Source organism: Schistosoma mansoni, chromosome 4 (genome assembly GCF_000237925.1).
Source record: "Schistosoma mansoni strain Puerto Rico chromosome 4, complete genome".
NCBI lineage: Eukaryota > Metazoa > Platyhelminthes > Trematoda > Strigeidida > Schistosomatidae > Schistosoma > Schistosoma mansoni.
In genome coordinates this window covers 28,237,858-28,258,560 of record NC_031498.1, presented here as the reverse complement: position 1 = coordinate 28,258,560, position 20,703 = coordinate 28,237,858, and the positions used below count along the sequence as shown (strand labels likewise).

General features: G+C 34.8%; 1 protein-coding gene across 2 annotated transcripts; it reads right to left on the bottom strand.

The window, feature by feature from the left end:
- Positions 1 to 4,473: 4,473 nt before the first annotated feature.
- On the bottom strand, positions 4,474 to 19,556 carry Smp_016490.1 (hypothetical protein; the record flags this gene model as incomplete). Of its 2 annotated transcripts, none has more annotated exons than XM_018797394.1 (9): positions 4,474 to 4,599; positions 9,098 to 9,151; positions 10,294 to 10,406; positions 12,359 to 12,419; positions 14,001 to 14,081; positions 16,224 to 16,354; positions 17,162 to 17,201; positions 19,350 to 19,384; positions 19,449 to 19,485. In XM_018797394.1, 9 exons carry the CDS (start codon positions 19,483 to 19,485, stop codon positions 4,564 to 4,566), a joined length of 588 nt encoding a protein of 195 aa, XP_018652441.1. In that variant the 3' UTR covers positions 4,474 to 4,563. The 2 variants fall into 2 exon arrangements, with proteins under 2 accessions (XP_018652441.1, XP_018652440.1); XM_018797395.1 differs by lacking the exon at positions 4,474 to 4,599 and adding an exon at positions 5,521 to 5,583 and having other exon boundaries at positions 19,449 to 19,556.
- Positions 19,557 to 20,703: the final 1,147 nt, after the last annotated feature.

Here is a 20,703-nt window from a genome sequence, read left to right as displayed (position 1 = left end):
ACTTCCAGGTTTTCCATGGTGGTCTAGCTTCAATTGATTCATGATCTCAACCACTAAAATTACCATAATATCCACCCAAAAAACCCTGATATATATATACGAATGGCTGGAATTACGATATACTTTCTGAACATCCACTGAAATCTCATAACCTGTATAATCAGTCATGTGTGAATTTCTAACTGCTATCAACGAAGGGATTGATTAATAGTCCGTTTTTACTTTAAGATAACAACTTGAGGATTACAGCACAATGATATGCTTGATACTAATTACGATTTTCTCGGTAAACGAACGAAGGTCAATGACACAGTGACACGATAGGCTATTCTGATCCGTTGTTCTAGGTCCCGCTAGCTAGAGTGAGAATTCCAAGACGAAGTAGGGGAAAATATATTCCGTAGGCAGCCGAAGTACAAGCAATCACAATAGGAAGAAATCAGACGTATTTATACAGTATGAAGTTGTCCTTGAGAAGCATTACAAAATAGCAAACTAAAAAGATACAACGGACCAATAGCTATTTAAGATACTTCGCAAGTGGGAAGTACGACTCGAAGGTGAAAGGAGCGCTTTTGGCGCGAAAACAAGGAAATTCAAATTTTCAAAATAAAATTACAAAAATAAGTCATTTACCAAGTAAGTTCTGGGGATTTAACATCCCCCAACACACTGAAAAGTAGATCTCATGACTGAAGTATTTCATTTTTTTGGGGGGGGGGGCGGTATTCATTTATCATTGAACTCAAGTTTATTTCTAACAGGATTAAAAGTTTATCATCTATTTTTCTTTTTAGTCAATAATGATATGTTAAGGAATACTGGAGACGTTGAAATGTTGGAAAGTTGAGAAAGAACTCTGTTTTACTTCAATGTATTTTTGTCTATAAATAAACTATTGTGAAAGAACTTTATCTTATGAAATACAAAATACTTTACTTCTATAAGGTTAAATGAAATAATAAGTTACAATTGATTGATCACTGGATGGTGATCCATGTCATGCGTGTCAAGTCCTTCTTAGTGCTGATCGAATGCTATCGATCAAGTTGCAATGTGGTCACTAGTCTAGGTGGCTCGACACTGCGTGCACTATATATTGAGATAAGATGGTGGTTGGAGGTGGTCAACAGGACCAATAAGAGACTGGTCGATTGCAGTCCTAAACGTCAATGGGAAGGTTCAACCTATCAATACCAAGTGAAGTTAGTGTTAGACATTCTTATCTTAACTGTGTTCTATGATGGTTAATTTGAAGTGAATATTATTACAGAGCCGTAAATGGTTAAGATTAAAATTGCCTCATATCTGTCTTTCTTCCTTATATACAACCTTTCTTTTATATATTACCACCACTAAATTAACTACTTCTATGAATTCGGTGTTCATCTTGTTGTGCTAATGAGGTATGGCAACTTGGACCGATGCACATATGTGCCTGGTTCCACGTTGTAGCTGACTGACTGACGAATGGTTGACTTCAACTTGTAGGAGTTAGTACTATGTTAAGTCTATATAACTTATTCTAGCTTCTGAACAGACGTGTTAATTCATCCTTCTTGAGTAATTTTTTGAACCTGACAATTAGTTACTTATCAATCTTCTCTGTTTCTATGACATTGAGGTTTGATATGATGTGAAAAAATTGACATTGATGAAGGAAAGAGTTAGAATGATTACTTACTTACTTACGCCTGTTACTCCCAATAGAGCATAGGCCAACAACTAGCATTCTCTAACCCACTCTTTTCTGGGCATTCTTTTCTAGTTCTATCCAACTTTTATTCATTCTTCTCATGTCTGTCTCCATTTCTCGGTGGAATGCGTTCTTCGGTCTTCCTCTTCTCCTTTGACCTTCAGGATTCCATGTGAGTGCTTGTCTTGTGACGCAGTTGGGTAATTTCCTCAATGTGTGTCCTATCCACTTCCATCGCTTCTTCCTGATTTCTTCCTCCACTGGAATCTGGTTTGTTCTCTCCCACAGTAGAATGATTATGGTTATCAACAATAATTTGATTATTACGTAACCTCTTTATCAATTTCTAATTCTAGTAATCTTATGTAAACCTATCATTACCTCTAAAATTATCACAAAGTCTATCTTATCTATCTCTGAACCTCATATCTATACATAAGATTACTAGAATTAGAAATTGATAAGACAGGTTACGTAATAATTGAACAGGATTTGAAAAGTTTACATAAGTGAAAAGAATTCAGTGAATGAAAACGTATGAGTGAAGGATGGTTTCGGTGTACATAAAATAAGAAGTTGGTAAGAGAAGAACATATTATGAAATGACTACCTCCAACCACCACCTTATCTCAACATAGTGCACGTAATGTCGAGTCACCTAGATTAGTGGCCACCATTGCAACGTGGTTGACAGGATTCGATCTGCACTCAGAATGACCTGATACACATGACATTGATCACCACCTAGTGATCAATTAATTGTAAAAATTCGTTTATCATTGCATCTTTATGATGAATTACAAGTAAGATGAAGGAGAATAGTTTGAAAATACAAAATTATCAAAGAATAGTGTTTTGGCATAGAAATCAATGAATAACGTATACAGTAATCAAACAGCTTTTTCATATACATAAAACAACTATATTTTGCAACTCGAATAGACTAAACTGCATCATCAATTTAGTGAATGGGATCATATCTCATGGAAGACGAATCACCCAAGTTTGTTTAGTTTACCGAGGTTTCTATAAAGACTGTCAATTATTAAGGAATAAAAATGGTACATTTGATACGTCTATAATATGTAGATTGTAAAACAGACAAAAGAAATGGCAAGTGGATCCGAAGTTACATTAGTACTTGCAAAAGTATATGTTATACAGACAACAGTTTCTAAGTAGTTTATTTCCACTCTGTAACCTATTAAGACAAGGGCCTGATACAATTAATTATCTGGTATATGCTACTTATGTCAACATAAGTAGTATATAACATCAATGTTTGGCAGCAGGTTAAGAAAGTCGAATTGAAGAGAATGGGAACATAGTGCAATTGTAATAGAAATGAAGGAAAGGTGAAGTTTGAGACAATTGATAGAAGATCCATAAATGAAGTACTGAACGTATGGTTTTCATATTTGACGAAAGAACTCTGTAATTTTGTATTAAAATACACCGGTTGTCCCCACCTGAGTTCTCTTTCATTACGATTGCTGTAACCGCTTTGGGATTTACGATTGAATTTTAAATTTTGTGTTAATATACCAATAATATTTCTGACCAAGTATCGATGGTCGTCACATTCAGGTTCTAAAGGATTATTGATTCTTTCATCATTATATCTACTCTTTAGTGATGAGTTGTTGATGGAAAGCCTTTTTGGATAAATTGGGCTGTATGGATATTATGCCAATCTATCCATTATCAAATAAGTTAGGTTATTATGTCGAGTTAAAAGAGTCTAATCTAATTTATTTATGGACGCCGTTCATAGATTTTCTTACTATTTTGATAATTGATGCATTATGCTTCATTTGAATCAAACCTCACTGATGTGAACATTTAAGACGCTTTCGTTCAATTGACTCTAAAACGTACTTTTATTCTGGGTCGGTCAGTTTTATTTCCTTTATGATTTACACCAGAAATTTGTTGGTTTGTTCTGTGAAAATACTAGATTACCGGTATTCATAAGTGCAAATATAATTATCGTCCTTCGAGGTGAGATGTGCATCGTTATTCATTTGGATAGCTTAACCTATCATGATTTTCACAATATAGCCTTCAGAACATCATTATCGTTTCTCAAACCTTTTGATGTTGAGAATCAAACTCTCCCTATAGTGCCCCTTTCGACCAAGCTTAGTTGGTGAAGGCGGTAGGCCCTTCTGGAGAAAAGGCGTAGATTGAAGTATGGCATAACTACCGGGGCACACTAGTTGTTCTCGCAGATGGTGTTATGTTTTTTGACTTCATTTCCTGTCCAGTGATCGCTAACTAGTAGTGCACCACACGGCAACTATTGATTTTATCCCTCTTCGTATTGAAGTTGTTTAACTTTGGACAAAGTTATTATTTAGTAGGGCATCTAGTTTAGCTGCATGTTCACTGGTAATTAGATGTATTTGTTTTGATAGTTTATTACATTGATTGTTTGGTGGTATATACTTAAATTTCTTTTATTTAGTTTTATTGTAGGGGTTAGCATGTAGTGGTCTGAATTGGTCTCTAGGGACATACTCATGTAGATTCCAAAGACTAAAATGTCTGGTTTCTTTTCTACGAAAGTTTTAACACTTTTTTTGGTTTGGAGAAAATCATAATCACCCAACACAAAAGTCTTCGTTTCAGTTTTTTTTCTCAGTATTCTAGTCAAAGGTGTTTGAGATATTTACTTTAATTAAGTATTGCAAGTTGAACTGCGTTCATCCCCAGGGTTCTGCATTACATCATACTTATGCAGTTATGTATTATATATAAAAATGAAAAGAAAAGCGTTTACGAATTAAATATTTATTATGAACTTTCTCGAATGGTTTAAACAAAATGATGAATAATAGCTGAAATCAAAAGCGGTTAGCTTAGTTTCAAAAGTCGTCTGAGAACCATTCACCTTCTGAATTCTAAAAGAAATGAAGTCATAAATCAGTGTTACGTTTACGATAAATCACTCAGTAAAATATTAGGTTAATAATCTTTGCTACTGATTAAAATATAAGTAGCTAAAATTAGTCATTAAAATTTAACAGCTATCAGTTGACTTAGTAGATGATATGAACGATTTGAATTGAAGAATAATTTATTGTGAATGGTTGGCTGGTAATATATTTATGAAAAGTCTTTTATTTATGTGTTAACAAGCAGGAGAAAAATCAATCTCGTGTTTATTTCCTATAAAGATTTTGGCTTCTATTTTACCGCCTTTCGAAGAGTGGCAATTCATTGACTAAAACGTCATAATACTATTGTTGGATTACTTACATTCAACGTTACTTTCAATACTAATCTTCAATCCTTACAAGAATGTTATCGAAATTTTTAAACGGAATACGGTGCTTTATTTAATTAGATTCTATTTCAAAATTAGTTTAACTCAAATATGATTGTCCTTGTGACAAAATAGGTCATGATTACATATTTCGAATACCTTGTGACTTGGCAAATAACTTTGTTAAACCAATTTGGACTTTTATATAGATATAAGAAGAAGAGAATTAATAAAAGGGTTGTTTATTTAAGTAAAGTTGAAAGATGAGAATTGATTAGAAACTTAAGTCTTCTGTGGTGTGGGTTACTGATATCCACAAAAGTAGTATATGGTGATGGTCGGGCATTGAATGTATTTCAGTAGAAGATAGTTAAGGAGAGAACAGGAACGGCACGCAATTGGTACGGAAGTGCATGAACAATTATAATTGAAGACTATGGACGGATATTTGTAGAAGAAATAGTCAAATTGAAACAATTGATTGTTCATTATATAGTGCTCATATTTTAATGGGATATTCTGTAATGCTGAGATAAATTACATTCGATTGTCCTCACTTGTGTTCTGTTCACTTCACTTCTAGTTGTCATTGATACGTGCTAGTAAATTTATTCGTAATCTTGTAGAAATCGATATAAAGATTTGTGAAAGGTCGTTTTTTATATCAAAATGACCAATTTAAAGTATGACTCAATGTTACTTTAAACCAAAACAACGACTAATGATATTTAGTTAATGCCTTAACTTTCAAGTAATCGTTTGAAGTATCAAATCACATCTTGACCTAGTTTTGTCTGGACTGCTGATAGGGATCACATATCGTCATATAAAATGTGTAACTCACAGTTGTACGTATAAGTTACAAAATGAACTGTGCAATATGCTACCTTATTTTGTTTAATTTACTTGTTATAAGATAGATGAAGTATAACTACAACATCTTGGTGTTTGTTTTGTGAGCTAAAACAGGAAAATTATAATACACTGACGTTTTTGAGTTGACTAGTCAGGATTAAGATAACTCCTCAAGTGAGTTGCGTGAAATTTAACATTCAGTGATTGACAACTTGTATGGTGTCATTAACTGGACCAAAATTGAAGATAACTTATTCTTATAGTGATTACAATCAAAAGAAAAATCTATTATGCGACCAAAATGTGAATTTAAGATATTGCTTAAGTTAAATTGTAAAACATATCTGTTCCTAGGGCAGATTCTATGTCAAAATGCTTGATGTGATTCAATGGATAATTAAGAATGCTTAGTGAAGCTAGGTAATATTCTTCCTTTATAACGATTCCTCTAAATCTCAACCCTCAGTTTCTTAAGGTAGTAAACAGAAGGACGGCAGGATATTGCATTGTAGTCTATGTTAGTTCGTGTTGAAAACTCTTATCCTCATTTGTAAACCCAATTTAAAACTCCAGTCTAACACTTATCATCTAACCCTATCCTTCTTAGATTATAACCGATATCATTTGGTGACAAAAAGCTTTAGGAGTGATAACCCTAACTCAGAATACTACCCCGAATCACATTATGAAAACTTGACCATTGTCATTTAATACAAAAAATAATTTGATATGTGCCGGTTAATTATTCAATTCAAAACTGTTACCCCACTGTTATTTTATTGTTAAGTGTTTTGTAACCACTCAGAGTTTTCTTATTTTCTGATAAGTCATATAATACACCCAAAGGCCCTGGTACGGCCGAGAGTGGAGAGAGTCCACCTTCCCTCTCGAAATGCTGTCACATGGCCACACGTATATAGCCTCTACCAGAGAAGTCCTACTCACGGCCATCTCGTGGCATTACTATTATTTACGAAATTGAGAGGACGAAAAGCGAATGTCCGGCTTCTTAACCGCGTTGGTGGACACGGAAAGTCCATCTAGGGGAGTTGGAAAACCCTGATTCCAAACCAATGGTGCACGTTAGCTCCAGTATCCTGAGGAAACAAATGGCGCATGAATCAATCATTGATCATCAACTACCATGGGACTGCAATTCCTCACGATGTTCCACTGCCTTGTGGATCAGATCTTTCGGTCAAAGGCTCCGGTTGTGGCCCCCTAAGAAAACCACCTGCTTCAGTTTGGGCACCTGAGCAGTATCACAGCCCTCACACAAATCTCATTCGATTTGTGCGGTGCATATATATCTGGTGCTTCCTTGTACCAATATTTATGTGTTTAAATAAATAAATAAATACACCTTTACCGTTCAAACTAAGTAATGTTTGAGTTAATCTTCAGAAGGCGATATTCTTCTTCTTCTATACGATCATATTTAAAACTCACTTATCATCACAAAACATAAATAGTATCAGGCTTTTAAAATGATATTTCCTAGTATGTCTAACTTATAGAGAAGTTTACATTATAGCAGACATTTCTGATTGTTTGACAAAAATATGCTCAAATAATATTTTGTCCATAGATCATTCAGTCAAGATGTAATTTTATCTAGTCTTCAGTACTAATTGAATTCCATCGATAGAATGGAAGTTTACCTGTTGAATTAGGTACATCAACATAAATCGATATAATTCAATTTTGCAACTAAGGCTTAGACAAAATGATATTAGTTACTATCGGACGGTTAATAATGACAACCGATTTATCTTCACATGTGATAAAATCTGAGACCTTGATAGCTCAAAGCTGTTGTCTTTGATCGTCAGATTGAATGGCCATGATTAAATCTCATTTGAGGCATCAATCATGTTTAAGATTTCAGCTATAACTTGCTGATAAGTATAGACCAGTAATAAACCTGCTTTCAGTCGACCTTTTCGATTCTGGCCGATCACGTAACAATAGAATTCGGTCCACATTGGTTACTCAAACAAATATATTTTATAAAGACAGATCTTTTCAGTTCACATTATCTTAGCAAGATTCATTTTTACGAGATGGAGTTGCCAACCCCATAACCACCCTTCCCCATTCAGCAGCGATAGGTAGTGGCAGTAATTTTCGAAGAGCTCCAGGAGTATTTTTTTGTGAAGCTAGCAATAGCTATAATTTTTGAAAGTTTATATATATTTTGATACCACTTTCAAATTATGAATTGGACTAGTAAATGTTTCGTAACGAAGCTCAGAATTGTCAGTTAATACTATAAACTAAACCATATTTGATCACCATTTTCCCATTGAATCGTTGTCCATAGTACAAAGGAAGAACACTATTTCACAAAGTTTAACTAGGACTAAGCTGTCGTCTATAACTAACTCTTTCTCTTTGTTCAACATAAACTGATCCAGTGTCAGTATGTTCTATTATTCTGAAACATTGATTCCATTACCAGGATAATATTAATTTGTGGAAGGAAAATTATTAAACTTGATTAAAAAGTATATTTTGTCACTTATTAACTTCAACTGAAAAAACAAACAAACAATAGAAAGCATTGGAAAGTTATTTCGCCTTAGTTTGTTAATCCCTAGTATTTAACTCTTCAGCAGAGGTATCCATTATTCTAATGGAGATTGAATCTAGGACCTTCAAACAATTGAGAGAACTCTTAACGTTTTACCCACTGACGTACATTGAGTGGTTCACATGTTTGACGTCAATCAAATTCCACATCGAAACAGCTGTCCAATGCTTCCTAGTTTTCAATGGTTGACCAATTAAGATCAGTCAGTGATGTAAACTATGAGATCTTGTGTATACTTACTGTGGTTAAATTGTTGGGGATACCCAGAACATTGCCCAAAAAAGCTCAAAGAAGCTATGAAAACGCTAGGAAATATTTTATCCAATCACTATTCTGAAGAAATTTTCTAGAAATATCTAAAAAACGAAGAGTCACGTGTCACATTTCCGACTGGTTGATTACCTGTTACTATGTCTCGTAGGGTTCCAGAACCTTTCGGAAGCCCCAAACCATCTGAAATGCCATAAATACCTTCAATTGTCTGTACTTAAATTAACCTCGGAGTAAAGCTTTCTCTCCATATTTCACACCTTTTCTCTCGTGTTCAAGTTGTCGTGTAGATTTAGTCTAAAGTTATAAGAAGAGCTTAGGAAACTGATTCAAGCGTTCAGTCAGAAGGTTTTACCTTATTTAAATAACAAAAAAGTACATTAATTCTTGTTGATTCAATATTCAGTGGGCTTACTTTAGTAATAACTCTGATGAAATCGATGGCAGATTTCTCGAAAGTTCTTATACACTAAGAAGATATGAATGAAGAGATAAATTGAATTAATTTAATGATCAATGTTAGAAATAGGAACGATCGAATTCTGTGTTATTGGTCTACAGTTAAAGTACACACACAACTAGTTTGATGCCATATATAGTAGTGGATAGACTCTACCAAAAATCTATCATCAATTTGTGGTAAATATCTGAACCTAGGGGATTATTGGAAATTAGATAGGGTTGGACAGCTGTTCTGTCTCAGTTAGATGTTCTTCAACATTCTGTATCTATAACCCTGCACAGAACCCAACTCCATAATGTCGATCATGATACCTGCAATTCAACAGGTTGGAAGTTAATAGTTCACACTTTTAACTTTAATTAATATATAATGGAACATGATTCTCATCTATATTTGGCTGATAACAAAATACTGTATAAACTATAGTGTATACTGATTCCTTTTTGTATTGTTTGGTTGAATCCTTCCCTTGATGTTTAGGATTGCAACTGATCAGTTTCTTATTGAGCATATGTGGATCCCATACGGATCGCCTCGATATTGCTATTAATTTACAAGTATTGTAAGCAGGGATAGTCGTTAGCAGTGGAATCCAGATAATGCAGTTATGTGTTATTGCTTCCACTAATTCCAGAATAGACTATGCACTCCCGGGTAATCCAGTTATCATCTTTATCTTACATAATAAACTCCGTGTTTTGTTTAAACCGATAAATTCTAGTTGTTAGTATCTAATAGATTCATTTTTAATTAATGTTAATACCAAATCATAATAAACTATACAGTTAATAAGCAAAGATAGATAGTGGCTAGCAGTGGAATCCAGGACGCGCGTTTCGTCCTATTTGGGACTAAATGAATTTAAACTTCACCCTATTGCACAAGCAAGTGGCTATCAGGACTCATTGGCTGAGTGGATAACGCGACGGCGTTTGAAACGAAAGGTACTGGGTTCGAGTGCCAGAGTGGACATCAACTCTGAGATGTAGGTACATCGAGCTGACGAGTCCCAAATAGGACGAAACACGCATCAAACCGGATTCCACTGCTAGCCACTATCCATCTTTGTATACAGTTAATACTCACTAAAATACACTTCATGACAGAAGTTACAACAGAACAAAAATAGTGAACAAACTCGAACTCACCGTGTTGTCAGAAGAACAAAGTTTTGTAGCTGCTTGTTCAATAGACTCTGGTGTAATAATTGACTCTATATCTTCTTTTACTATGCTCAATGTTTTCATCAATAGATTTGTATCTGTTGAAAACAATGAAATTAAAGGTGAATAGAGTTAATCAGAGTTTTATTTTCCAACTTTATATTACATAAAAAGGAGAATACTTGTTATTTGACATTAGTGATACGGACATAATCTACAACTGACCTTTTAAATTCCTAAGAAATTTGTAAAAAGGTAATTGCGTTTAGCTAATTGACATGGTGGTCTAGCTTAGATCGACTCATGAATTCAACTATTAAAATCACTACAATCTCTAGAAATCCTCATTATAATGATAATCATCATATGCTCACTAGTGACTAGCTTCAAGATGGGTTTCCTGGAGTTCTATTGTGAAGCTGTGATCAGTTGAGTCAAATCTGTGTCGGGTAGAGATAGGTATCTACATCAGACAATGGGTGAAATGTTGTGCAAGATCATGGATCAGCTGCAGTTAAACAGTGACACCGTTGGATGCCCTCTCAATGGTCTAAAGGTTAGGTGTCCACGCGCGAGACTGAAAGTCCTGGGTTCGAGATCCTTTGGTGCGGGGTCGTGGATAAGCACTTCTGAGGACGAAACGGCTGTCTAGTGTACTTCCGAGGTTTTGATGATGGTCTAGCGTACATTGACTCATGAATTCAACTAATATAATCAACATATCGCCGACTGGCTAAATCCGTATTATTATTATCATATCTTTTTCAGTTTTATAGAAATTTCCAGAAACCAACGGTAGATTTTAACCGAATAAATAACCTTTTGTTTTGTATTTAAACAAATCTAAGACTAAAAGATTATCCATATTACAGCTTCTTAGTTTGTCTGGGAATCAATATTTATCTTATCATGAAAGTCGATATGGTCAGAATCGCATACACGAACTGCTACAACAAGACGAATATTGGAAAATTTTATATAGTTAAGATCATGAGTCAGTCGAAGCTAGACCACCATGGAAAACCTGGAAGCATTGGACGGCCGTTTCGTCCTATTATGGGAATCCTCAGCAGTGCGCATCCACGATCCCGCTCTCGCGAGATTCGAACCCAGGACCTACCAATCTCGAGCCAGAGCCCTTAACCGACAGACCACTGAGTCAGCCGGTATCCAACGGTGTTAATGTCTAACCTCAACCAATCCACGAAATCGCTCGACCAACTTCCATTGTACTGAGGTAGATACCTGTCTCTACCTGACATGGATTAGCTCCACTGACCACGACTTCTCACTAGAACTCCAGGAATTACCTCATGGAGCCAGTCACTAGTGAGCATATGATGGTGGTCTAGCTTCAACTGACTCATGATCTTAACTATATAAAATTACTAAAATCTCCACAAAACCCCCTTGTGAATATTGGAAAAGTTGGAACTTTTGGAACTGTTCATTGGATCATTATTATATATATTTTCACTGTGTGAATAGTAGATAACCGTATTGTTGCATTTCTATATTCCTCTTGTTGTAAGCTCCCACAATGAGAAGCGTACTACGCTCATATGATTTTGAGATTGTGGAGAAGATTTGTAGCTCAGGTGGATGATTTTGATGGAGCTTTGTTCTCTGACCAAATCATCCAGCTCAGAGAACGAAATTCAATCATAGACGTATCACCTATGAAGCGATTGAAGAAAATCAAACTGGTTAATTATCACCTGACACTACGAAATGACGTGAACTGAATTATAAATGATTGACAAAATGATGCTGTATTGACCGTATACCATGTGGTGTCTCTTTGTAAAGATATTCAGTTCTTAATGGTTTACTCATTTAAATTATTTGCCAAGTTTTAGGTGTATGTACATGGCCTACAGCTATATTGTTTGTGTGAGGGTTAGTGATAGGACTCAAATGACAAAAATGAAGTAGACTTGTTGTGCTTCCACCTCCTTGTCGAAAGCCATATACTATCAACATTAAACCACCGCTCCACGGTTTGTTAAATGATAGTAACTCATATACACATATATCTAAAGTAACTTACAGAATGAATCATCTGGACTTTTCATCAATTCTTCTTGAACTGTTTCACAAAGTCCAAGATACTTCAAGAAGTGTGTATCGGGAAAAAAACAACAACACAAATTACATATTTCCGATAACAGTTTAAAGATAATTTTGTCCAACTAAAATTAATCTTCAATATGTACAATAAACCGAACAAGTTCCACTCATGTAGTGTATTTTTACTAACGATCATTCATATATCGATGACTAACTCGGAGTGGAATTCCTGAATTTTCCATAAGAAGAGGTGATCACTTGAGTTTAACCAAATCAGAAGTAATGCATACAATACTCAATATCAAGAACTAACTTATGTTATATATTTGTATTTTCATTGTTGAAATCATGAGTCAAATGAAGCTAGACCACCATGGAAAACCTGGAAGCACTGAACGGCCGTTTCGTCCTATTGTGGAACCCCTCAGCAGTGCGCATCCACGATCCCGCCTCACGAGATTGCGGTTGGTAATGCGCAGCGAAAAGAATGTACATTACTTAGATGTCGATTGACTGGACTGCTAACATCTAACTGATGATCACTCAATATTTATCGTCAGGATCGACGAAGAAGTAAGAAACGGAAACGGTAAGATTACAATTTATGGACGACGTTTGAGCGAACCTTAAATGACCTTGAGAATGTTAGCCAATCAGTAAACAGTCAGCATAGAGTAAAAATATATTATACAAAACCAAATAATTAAAGTGGATACACTTCTTTTATATGGTCCAAAAACTTGTCAAGGCTAGAAAAAGGTTCAAAAGTTGCAAAATCGTTTTGCATAAGGTAGAGGAACTCATCTATATGGCTCCATAATAGTTGGTCTCTGGAGCCACGATAAGGTCACAAAAACCCTCTCAGCCTCGACCACATAACTTCGTTATTGTTTGTGTGTACTCCGGTTGTGTAAGATTATCATTTTTATTATAGATATCTCCCTGCAATACTCATACTACTGCACAGCCGAAGCTTCAGTAAAATCTGCGATTCTTGCAGTCAATGTTACTGGTGCTTTTATTATACAATTGGCGACAATTATTATAATATGCCTTAGTCTCAATCTGAATCGAGTGATAAAGGTTCTTATTCTAGCAAACGTCTTCCTTCAACATATATTACATCGAAGGACAACATCACGGTAGTCTGCACAAGGTCTACAGGTCATTTAATACTCGTAATTACAAATACAGCAACTTCTTAATAGTTTCATTTGTTGTAGCCGCTTAATTGTCAAGTCTTCTCTAAAATTCTCTGTGAACCGACTGTACATGAGCATCAAGTACTGAAATAGGCACCGTGACCTTGAAATCCCTCAAACGCTTCTGATTGGCTCGTCCATAAATTATAGTCTCTCCATGGAAACTTGTTGAAATACTTTGTGCTGAGAATTTTATACTGTACCAAAAATATGATATTGAATAATGCTAACAATAATAATATTTTCTGTTGATTCATATCTTGAACACAGTAATAAGGAATATATTACATGGCTACTTCCAATCTATTACATAACTTTCCAGTCACCAACTATAAACAATCGAAATCTATAAGAAATTATGTAACTAAACTAATCATAAAGATTCACAATAAATTTTTCTTTCTATAACCAAGAACTTACTTGACATGGTTCATAAACACTCATGTTAACAACAAAATCATGAACTAGCCCTTCAAATGGTCCTTTAAAGAAACGTTTACACTGAATATATAAATAAATGGTAAAGATTAGGTTACTTTATGTCTGTAAGTTTCAATAAAATTATGAGCATAAAGGTATATTCCATTGATAGGTATTTATATATTTTAATGGTTGAATTCATGAATCGATGTTAGCTAAGCCATCATTGAAAACCTAGAAGCACTTGACGGCTGTTTCGTCATAATATCGGACTCCATAACAGTGCACATGCACGACCCTACACCAAAGGGGCACAGACCCAGGATCTTCGGTCTCGAGCGGGAACGCTTAACCTCTGGACTACTGAGTGGGGGATAAAACGTTGTTATTGCCTAACTTCAACCAATCCACTTTATTGTACGACCGTGCTCCATTGAGTAACTGTCTCACACTGGGCACGGTTGAACTCCAAGGGTTTCAGGTTTTCAATGGCAGTCTAACAGTGATTCATTCATGATCTCTATCAAAATTTGAAGCGGTCTTAAGTTTTAATATAATAAAAATAATTTATCCTAGTTCTCACCTTTAGCCATGTCATTCATTATCTACCGACAGACACCATATGAAGGAGGCTGTTGAATTTCTGATTGTCATATTGGAATATCATAACTTGTCAATTTGATCCAATATCAAAATACATCATGTTTTTGTATTGTGTTTTTCTAGTCTTTAAATGTGATCGAATTCTATCGATTAGCACTAAAAACTAGGCTAACATAATATGGATTACGACGCAGTGATTAACTAACATGAATCCATTTTTAAATGTCTTTTAACTTAAGTAAATGGTTATTCAGCTCGTGAGGATTATAGGTGAGATGGGTTAGCAATTAAAAAAAACACAACTAGAAACAGGAAGAATTTAAAGAAACGCTACAGTTTCAGCAGTATAACCTTCTAAAATGTATGAGTCTTAACCAAAAACTTGAATACTCGAATTCGCCAACTGAATGTTTAACAAAGAAGGATGTTTAAATAACCATGAATGAAAGTTCATATAGTTCAATATGTTCAACGTTAAATTATTGAAAGAAGTTCACTGGAAATTATTAATCGATATGTATTATTCGTAGTTGAAATCATGAGTCAGTTGAAGCTACACCACCATGGAAAACCTGGAAGCATTGGACGGCCGTTTCGTCCTATTGTGGGAATCCTCAGCAGTGCGCATCCACGATCCCGAGATTCGCGAGATTCGAACCCAAGACCTAACAGTCTCGCGCCAGAACACTTAACCACTGGACCACTGAGTCAGCCGGTATCCAACGGTGTTAATGTCTAACTTCAACCAATCCACGAAGTTTGAGCAACCGTTCACCAATTGTCTTCAGTGAGTTGTTATCTCACAACAGACGTCTTACTACTTAGAAATCACTAGAAAAACAATAACTCTCTCTAAATCTAGAATAATCAATGTTTAACACTGTAATTTGATCATATCGTATATATCACAGGCTTTGTGGTGTGTGCTATTGATATTGACAGATATAAGTAGTATGTATCACCAATCGAAAGAGGGATGCCTAGCGGCAGAAGATTGAGAAGATCAAATAGACTAGGATAAGAACAGAGAGTGATTGGCGTGGAAACGAAGGAACAATGAAGTCTAAGACAATTGATTGACATTTTGTAAATTAAGTATTCATTATATGATTCTAAGATAATACTAATTAATTCTGTAATTTTGTATTCAAATACATTCGGTTGAACTCGCTGATGTTCTCGTTCACTACAGGCTTCACTGACAAAAGTTATGAACATGTAATCAATATAAACATCGATTACTTAGATTAATTGATACCATTCAGTAAAGGACAAAATAAGTAGTTGGAGTTTAGTTTTTTAATTCTATCTTAGAAAATTAACTCCGCCTGTAGCTCCACCTGCAGGGGCTACTGCCGGTCCCAAGCCCGGGTTGGGCATGGGGTTAGCGACCCCATCCCGTAGAAAAAATTATTCAAACCATTGATCGATAGCATTCGATCAGCACTAAGAAGGACTTGACACACATGACATTGATCACCACCCAGTGATCAATCAATTGTGAAACCATTATAATCTTAGAAAATTGAATCAAATAACTTTAACGCGAAAAAACCGCCATATTTCACATCATCATGATTTACATGGAGAATAGAAGCATAGACAAAGTGTAAAACTTACTTGAGCACGAGGTTGTTTATATGGAAAGAAATTACACAATACAGATAATAGTTCAGCTATAGTCTTTCGTGTATAACTTTGTAGAAGTAACCATCGGATACCACGAACATTCATAACACATGTTTCACAAACTTGGATAACAAATATATACAAGAGAATAAAGTACAGTATCATCTTTGAACCAATCACAACAACTACTTATGATTCTTAGTAATATATAAAGTGTTAGTTAAAAGAAGGATGTCTTTAGTTTTCGGTAAAGTTTTCGATCAATATATGATTTATAGATCAAGTAAATTTGGCTTCGATTAATCACATAGTTATGATGCAATGAAGACTTTTTAGCTTAAATGAATACGTTCAATGCTGTTAACCTCATTGAGCTAAACCGTTTAGCTATTATTATATCCTGATAAGAATAATGAATGGTAACTTTTGGGATTCATTTATGGACCACTACTATGAGTATATTTTTATTGTATAATTGCTAAGTAACTAAACTGTGTACATTCATGTCCCCCTTATTATAAGCTTTATTTTGACCTATAGACTATTGCTATACGATTTACCATTCTTGAGTTATGCCTTGTCTATCAATTACTATCTCCATTATTCACAGCCACATTTGGCTAAATCTTGTACAACACCGTTGGATACCGGCTCAGTTGTCTAGAGGTTAAACGCTCGCGTGCGAGACTGATAGGTCCAGGGTTCGAATCTCGTGAGGTGGGTTAGCAGGTGCGCAATGATGAGGAGTCCCGCAATAGAACGAAACAGCTGTCCAGTGCTTCCAGCTTTTTCATAGTGGTCTAGCTTCAAGTGATTTATGATATCAACTGTTAAAATTACTATAATATCCACAAAACCCCCTTCTGATTTCAGTTTAGTTTATAAGCGAATTCATGTAAACCTATTATCTATCACAAGTTTCAACTTACTTAATTGACAGTGTAATTGTTCAAATTCATTTATAGAACTCTGAAATTGAAATAGAATTTTAAGATGAACCTTTTGATAATAAGACCTTTTGATTTTCATACAATTTCCAAAAAAGATTATGGACCAAATGAGTTTAGATGATCATAACATTATCCCTCTTTTTCTAAGAGTGGATTGCTTTTTGTCCTTAGGGAGCATTTCTCTATAGTCAAGAATCAGTTTTACATTTAAGAATTCAAATAATAGAGAGGAAGGATATTTGAGGTGTTATGTTCTATAAGCTGAACCATCAAGTTTAGAGAATACAACACTTTCAGGAATGATTCAGATATGTTATAATAATACTCGTTTACACATTTAATGTAAATGAATGCCTCGCGAGATTCGAACCCACGACCTATCAGTCTCGCGAGATGGGATCGTGGATGCGCACTGGTGAGGAATCTCATAATAGAACGAAACGGTCATCTAGTGCTTCCAGGTTTTCCATTGTGGTCTAGTTTCAATTGACTCATGATCTCAACTACATAAAATTATTAAAATCTCCACAAAACCCCCTTCTGTAAATGAATGCGTTAAATGTTTTTGTTGGTTGCTCTATTAGGTACTCATAAGACACAGATACATAAAAACAGTTCTTCTGTATAAAGTCCATTCACTAAAGTTAAGGGCAATGTGTATATTATTGCATTGATCTATCTTAGCCGAAAGATATTTTCGAATATACATTTATTTTAGAACGTTTCTGGTGATTCTAAGACATTAAATAGGAATAATATATTTATAAAATCTCGGCGAATGAATTTGTAGTAAATCCAACGTTTCGCCTGGCAATCTGTTCCAAGCTTTTTCAAGGAATTATGATCAAACATCAAAATTATCGAATATAAATAAGCAGTACATGGTTCTTCGTTTCATTGTACACTGTACATTGTATAAACATATTATTCCTGTTTAATGTCTTACATCAACTCGGCGCTCAAATACTGTGAAACTATTCGCTCTACTTTAGACGAAAGTTCTTATATATGTTTCTGGTGATTAATTCAATTTGAAGGATAGTTTATACTATACTATACTACAATAAATTAAAGAAATCTTGAAAAGTACTGGATATTGGATATAATTACTTACTTACTTACACCTGTTACCCCTCGTCGAGGAGCATAGGCCGCTCACCAGCATTCTCCATCCAACTCTGTCCTGGGCAATTCTTTCCAGTTCTTTCCAGTTAACATTCATCCTTTTCATATCTACTTCTATTTCCCGGCGTAATGTGTTCTTTGGTCTTCCACTTTTCCGCTTCCCTTCACTGTTCCAATCTAGGGCTTGCCTTGTAATGCACATTGGAGATTTCCTTAATGTATGTCCGATCCACTTCCAACGTCTTTTTCTAATTTCCTCTTCAGCTGGAAGCTGGTTTGTCCTCTCCCATAAAACGCTGTTGCTGATAGTATTGGGCCAGTGAATGTTGAGTATTTTGCGTAAACAATTGTTTATAAATACTTGTACCTTCTTGACGATGGTCGTAGTAGTTCTCCACGTTTCAGCTCCGTACAGCAGGACTGTCTTGATGATCGTATTGAAGATTCTCACTTCGAAGTTAGTTGAGAGTTGTTTTGAGTTCCATATGTTCTTCAATTGTAGAAATGCTGTCCTTGCTTTGTCAATCCTCGTCTTTACATCTGCATCCAATCCTCCTTGTTTATCAACGATGCTCCCCAGGTACGTGAATGTTTCCACCTTTTCCAGAGTTTTGCCATCAAGTTTGATTGGGTTGGTGTTCTCCGTGTTGTATTTGAGAATCTTGCTTTTTCCTTTGTGTATGTTGAGACCTATTGATGCAGCGACTACCGCTACATTTGTTATCTTTGTCTGTATTTGTTCGTGTGTATGAGAGAGGAGGGCTAGGTCATCTGCGAAGTCCAAATCATCTAATTTATTGAATATATACATGTCTTATTCTAGGTTCCTATTCCCGATTGGTTTGTATCTACCATTTAATCAGAAAATCTTTAAATCACTAAATGAGTACATTACTTTTCAAATCACTTATCTAACCGTTAACAACTAACCGTAGATCTCCCAATTTAAAATCAAGCGCCAAAAAAAGAAAAAAAGAAAAAAGAAAAAAAAGGAAAAAAAGAGGAAAAAACATATCATTATTATATACATAATAATGCATACCTCAATAGATTCTCCGAAAATTGTACTCTTCAAACCTAAATAATCATTATTGATTAGTACGAAACAAAACAAACAAACAAAAATGATTAACCATCTTACCAATTAGAAATATGATGAAAAAGATTTTAGTCAACATTATCTCAAGTCGCTGTCTCCTCAGAAACTCCTATCCTGTAATAGAAAACAAACAACTCCCTCCAAGTATCTATAATAGTTCAACTAATAATCAACCATCGTTTCAATCTTTTTATCTGAAATGATTAGACTGGACTAATACCTGACATAATAGTAGTAATAGTAATAATAATAGTAATGGTAATGGTAATAGTAATAATAATAGTAATGGTAATGATAATAATAATAGTGATTGAAATACTTTGATCTAAGAATTTTCGATTGTGATCTATCTTGAACAGGTTCATTTAAACTATCAAAAAAACGGTTATCAAATTATATAACCATTCTATGGGTGGATCAAAGTTAATATTGATATTGTTATATAAAACTATTGGATAATCATTATTGATATGAGTTTAAAAAATGAGTTAAAATAAATTGGTCAATGTTCAATATTCATTATTCTAATTGAGTTATTCAATAATTTATTTTATTTTTATTAAATAGTGTATGAATTAAAATGATTAAAGGAAGTAGGTCTAGTGAGGCGGGATCGTGGATACGAACTGGTGAGGAGTCCCACAATAGGACGAAACAGATATCCAGTGTTACTAGATTTTGCATGGTGGTCTAACTTCAAATGACTAATAATTCTAACTATTGAAATGACTGAAATCTCCACAAAAACCCCTTCTGAAGTGATGTGTGGGCGAGAATGACAATGATTGATCGTCTTGATGAGTCAGACATTAGATAGGATGACAAGTGTTGTGTTATGTATATTTCCCTATCCTTATTATGTATTAACTGTTCCCTGTTGATGGACACTTATTGATTGACTGTTCTTTGTGTCGGATTTTGGTGTGGAAATATATTGACGTTATAGTCAGGCTAATCTCGTGTTCTTGATCTGAGTTCTGTTGAAGTCCTGTAGAATAGACACTGGGTGGGAATCTAGTGTAGATATTCGTCTAAGGTAAACTAACGTGCCACATACGTGTAAGAAGTAAAAGGACTGTTATAACCAGAAACCCCTAGAGTTATAATCAACATCTTTTACGTTTATAACATGAAGTATAAACAATTAGCTCTATTTGATAAATTTTGATAATGCAATAAGAAGACGAAGGTTATCAGGATTATATAATATTGATGAATTTGTTGAATTTAGATATTAACACCGTTGGATACCAGCTTAGTAGTCTAGGGATTAAGCGTTCGTACGCGAGACCGATAG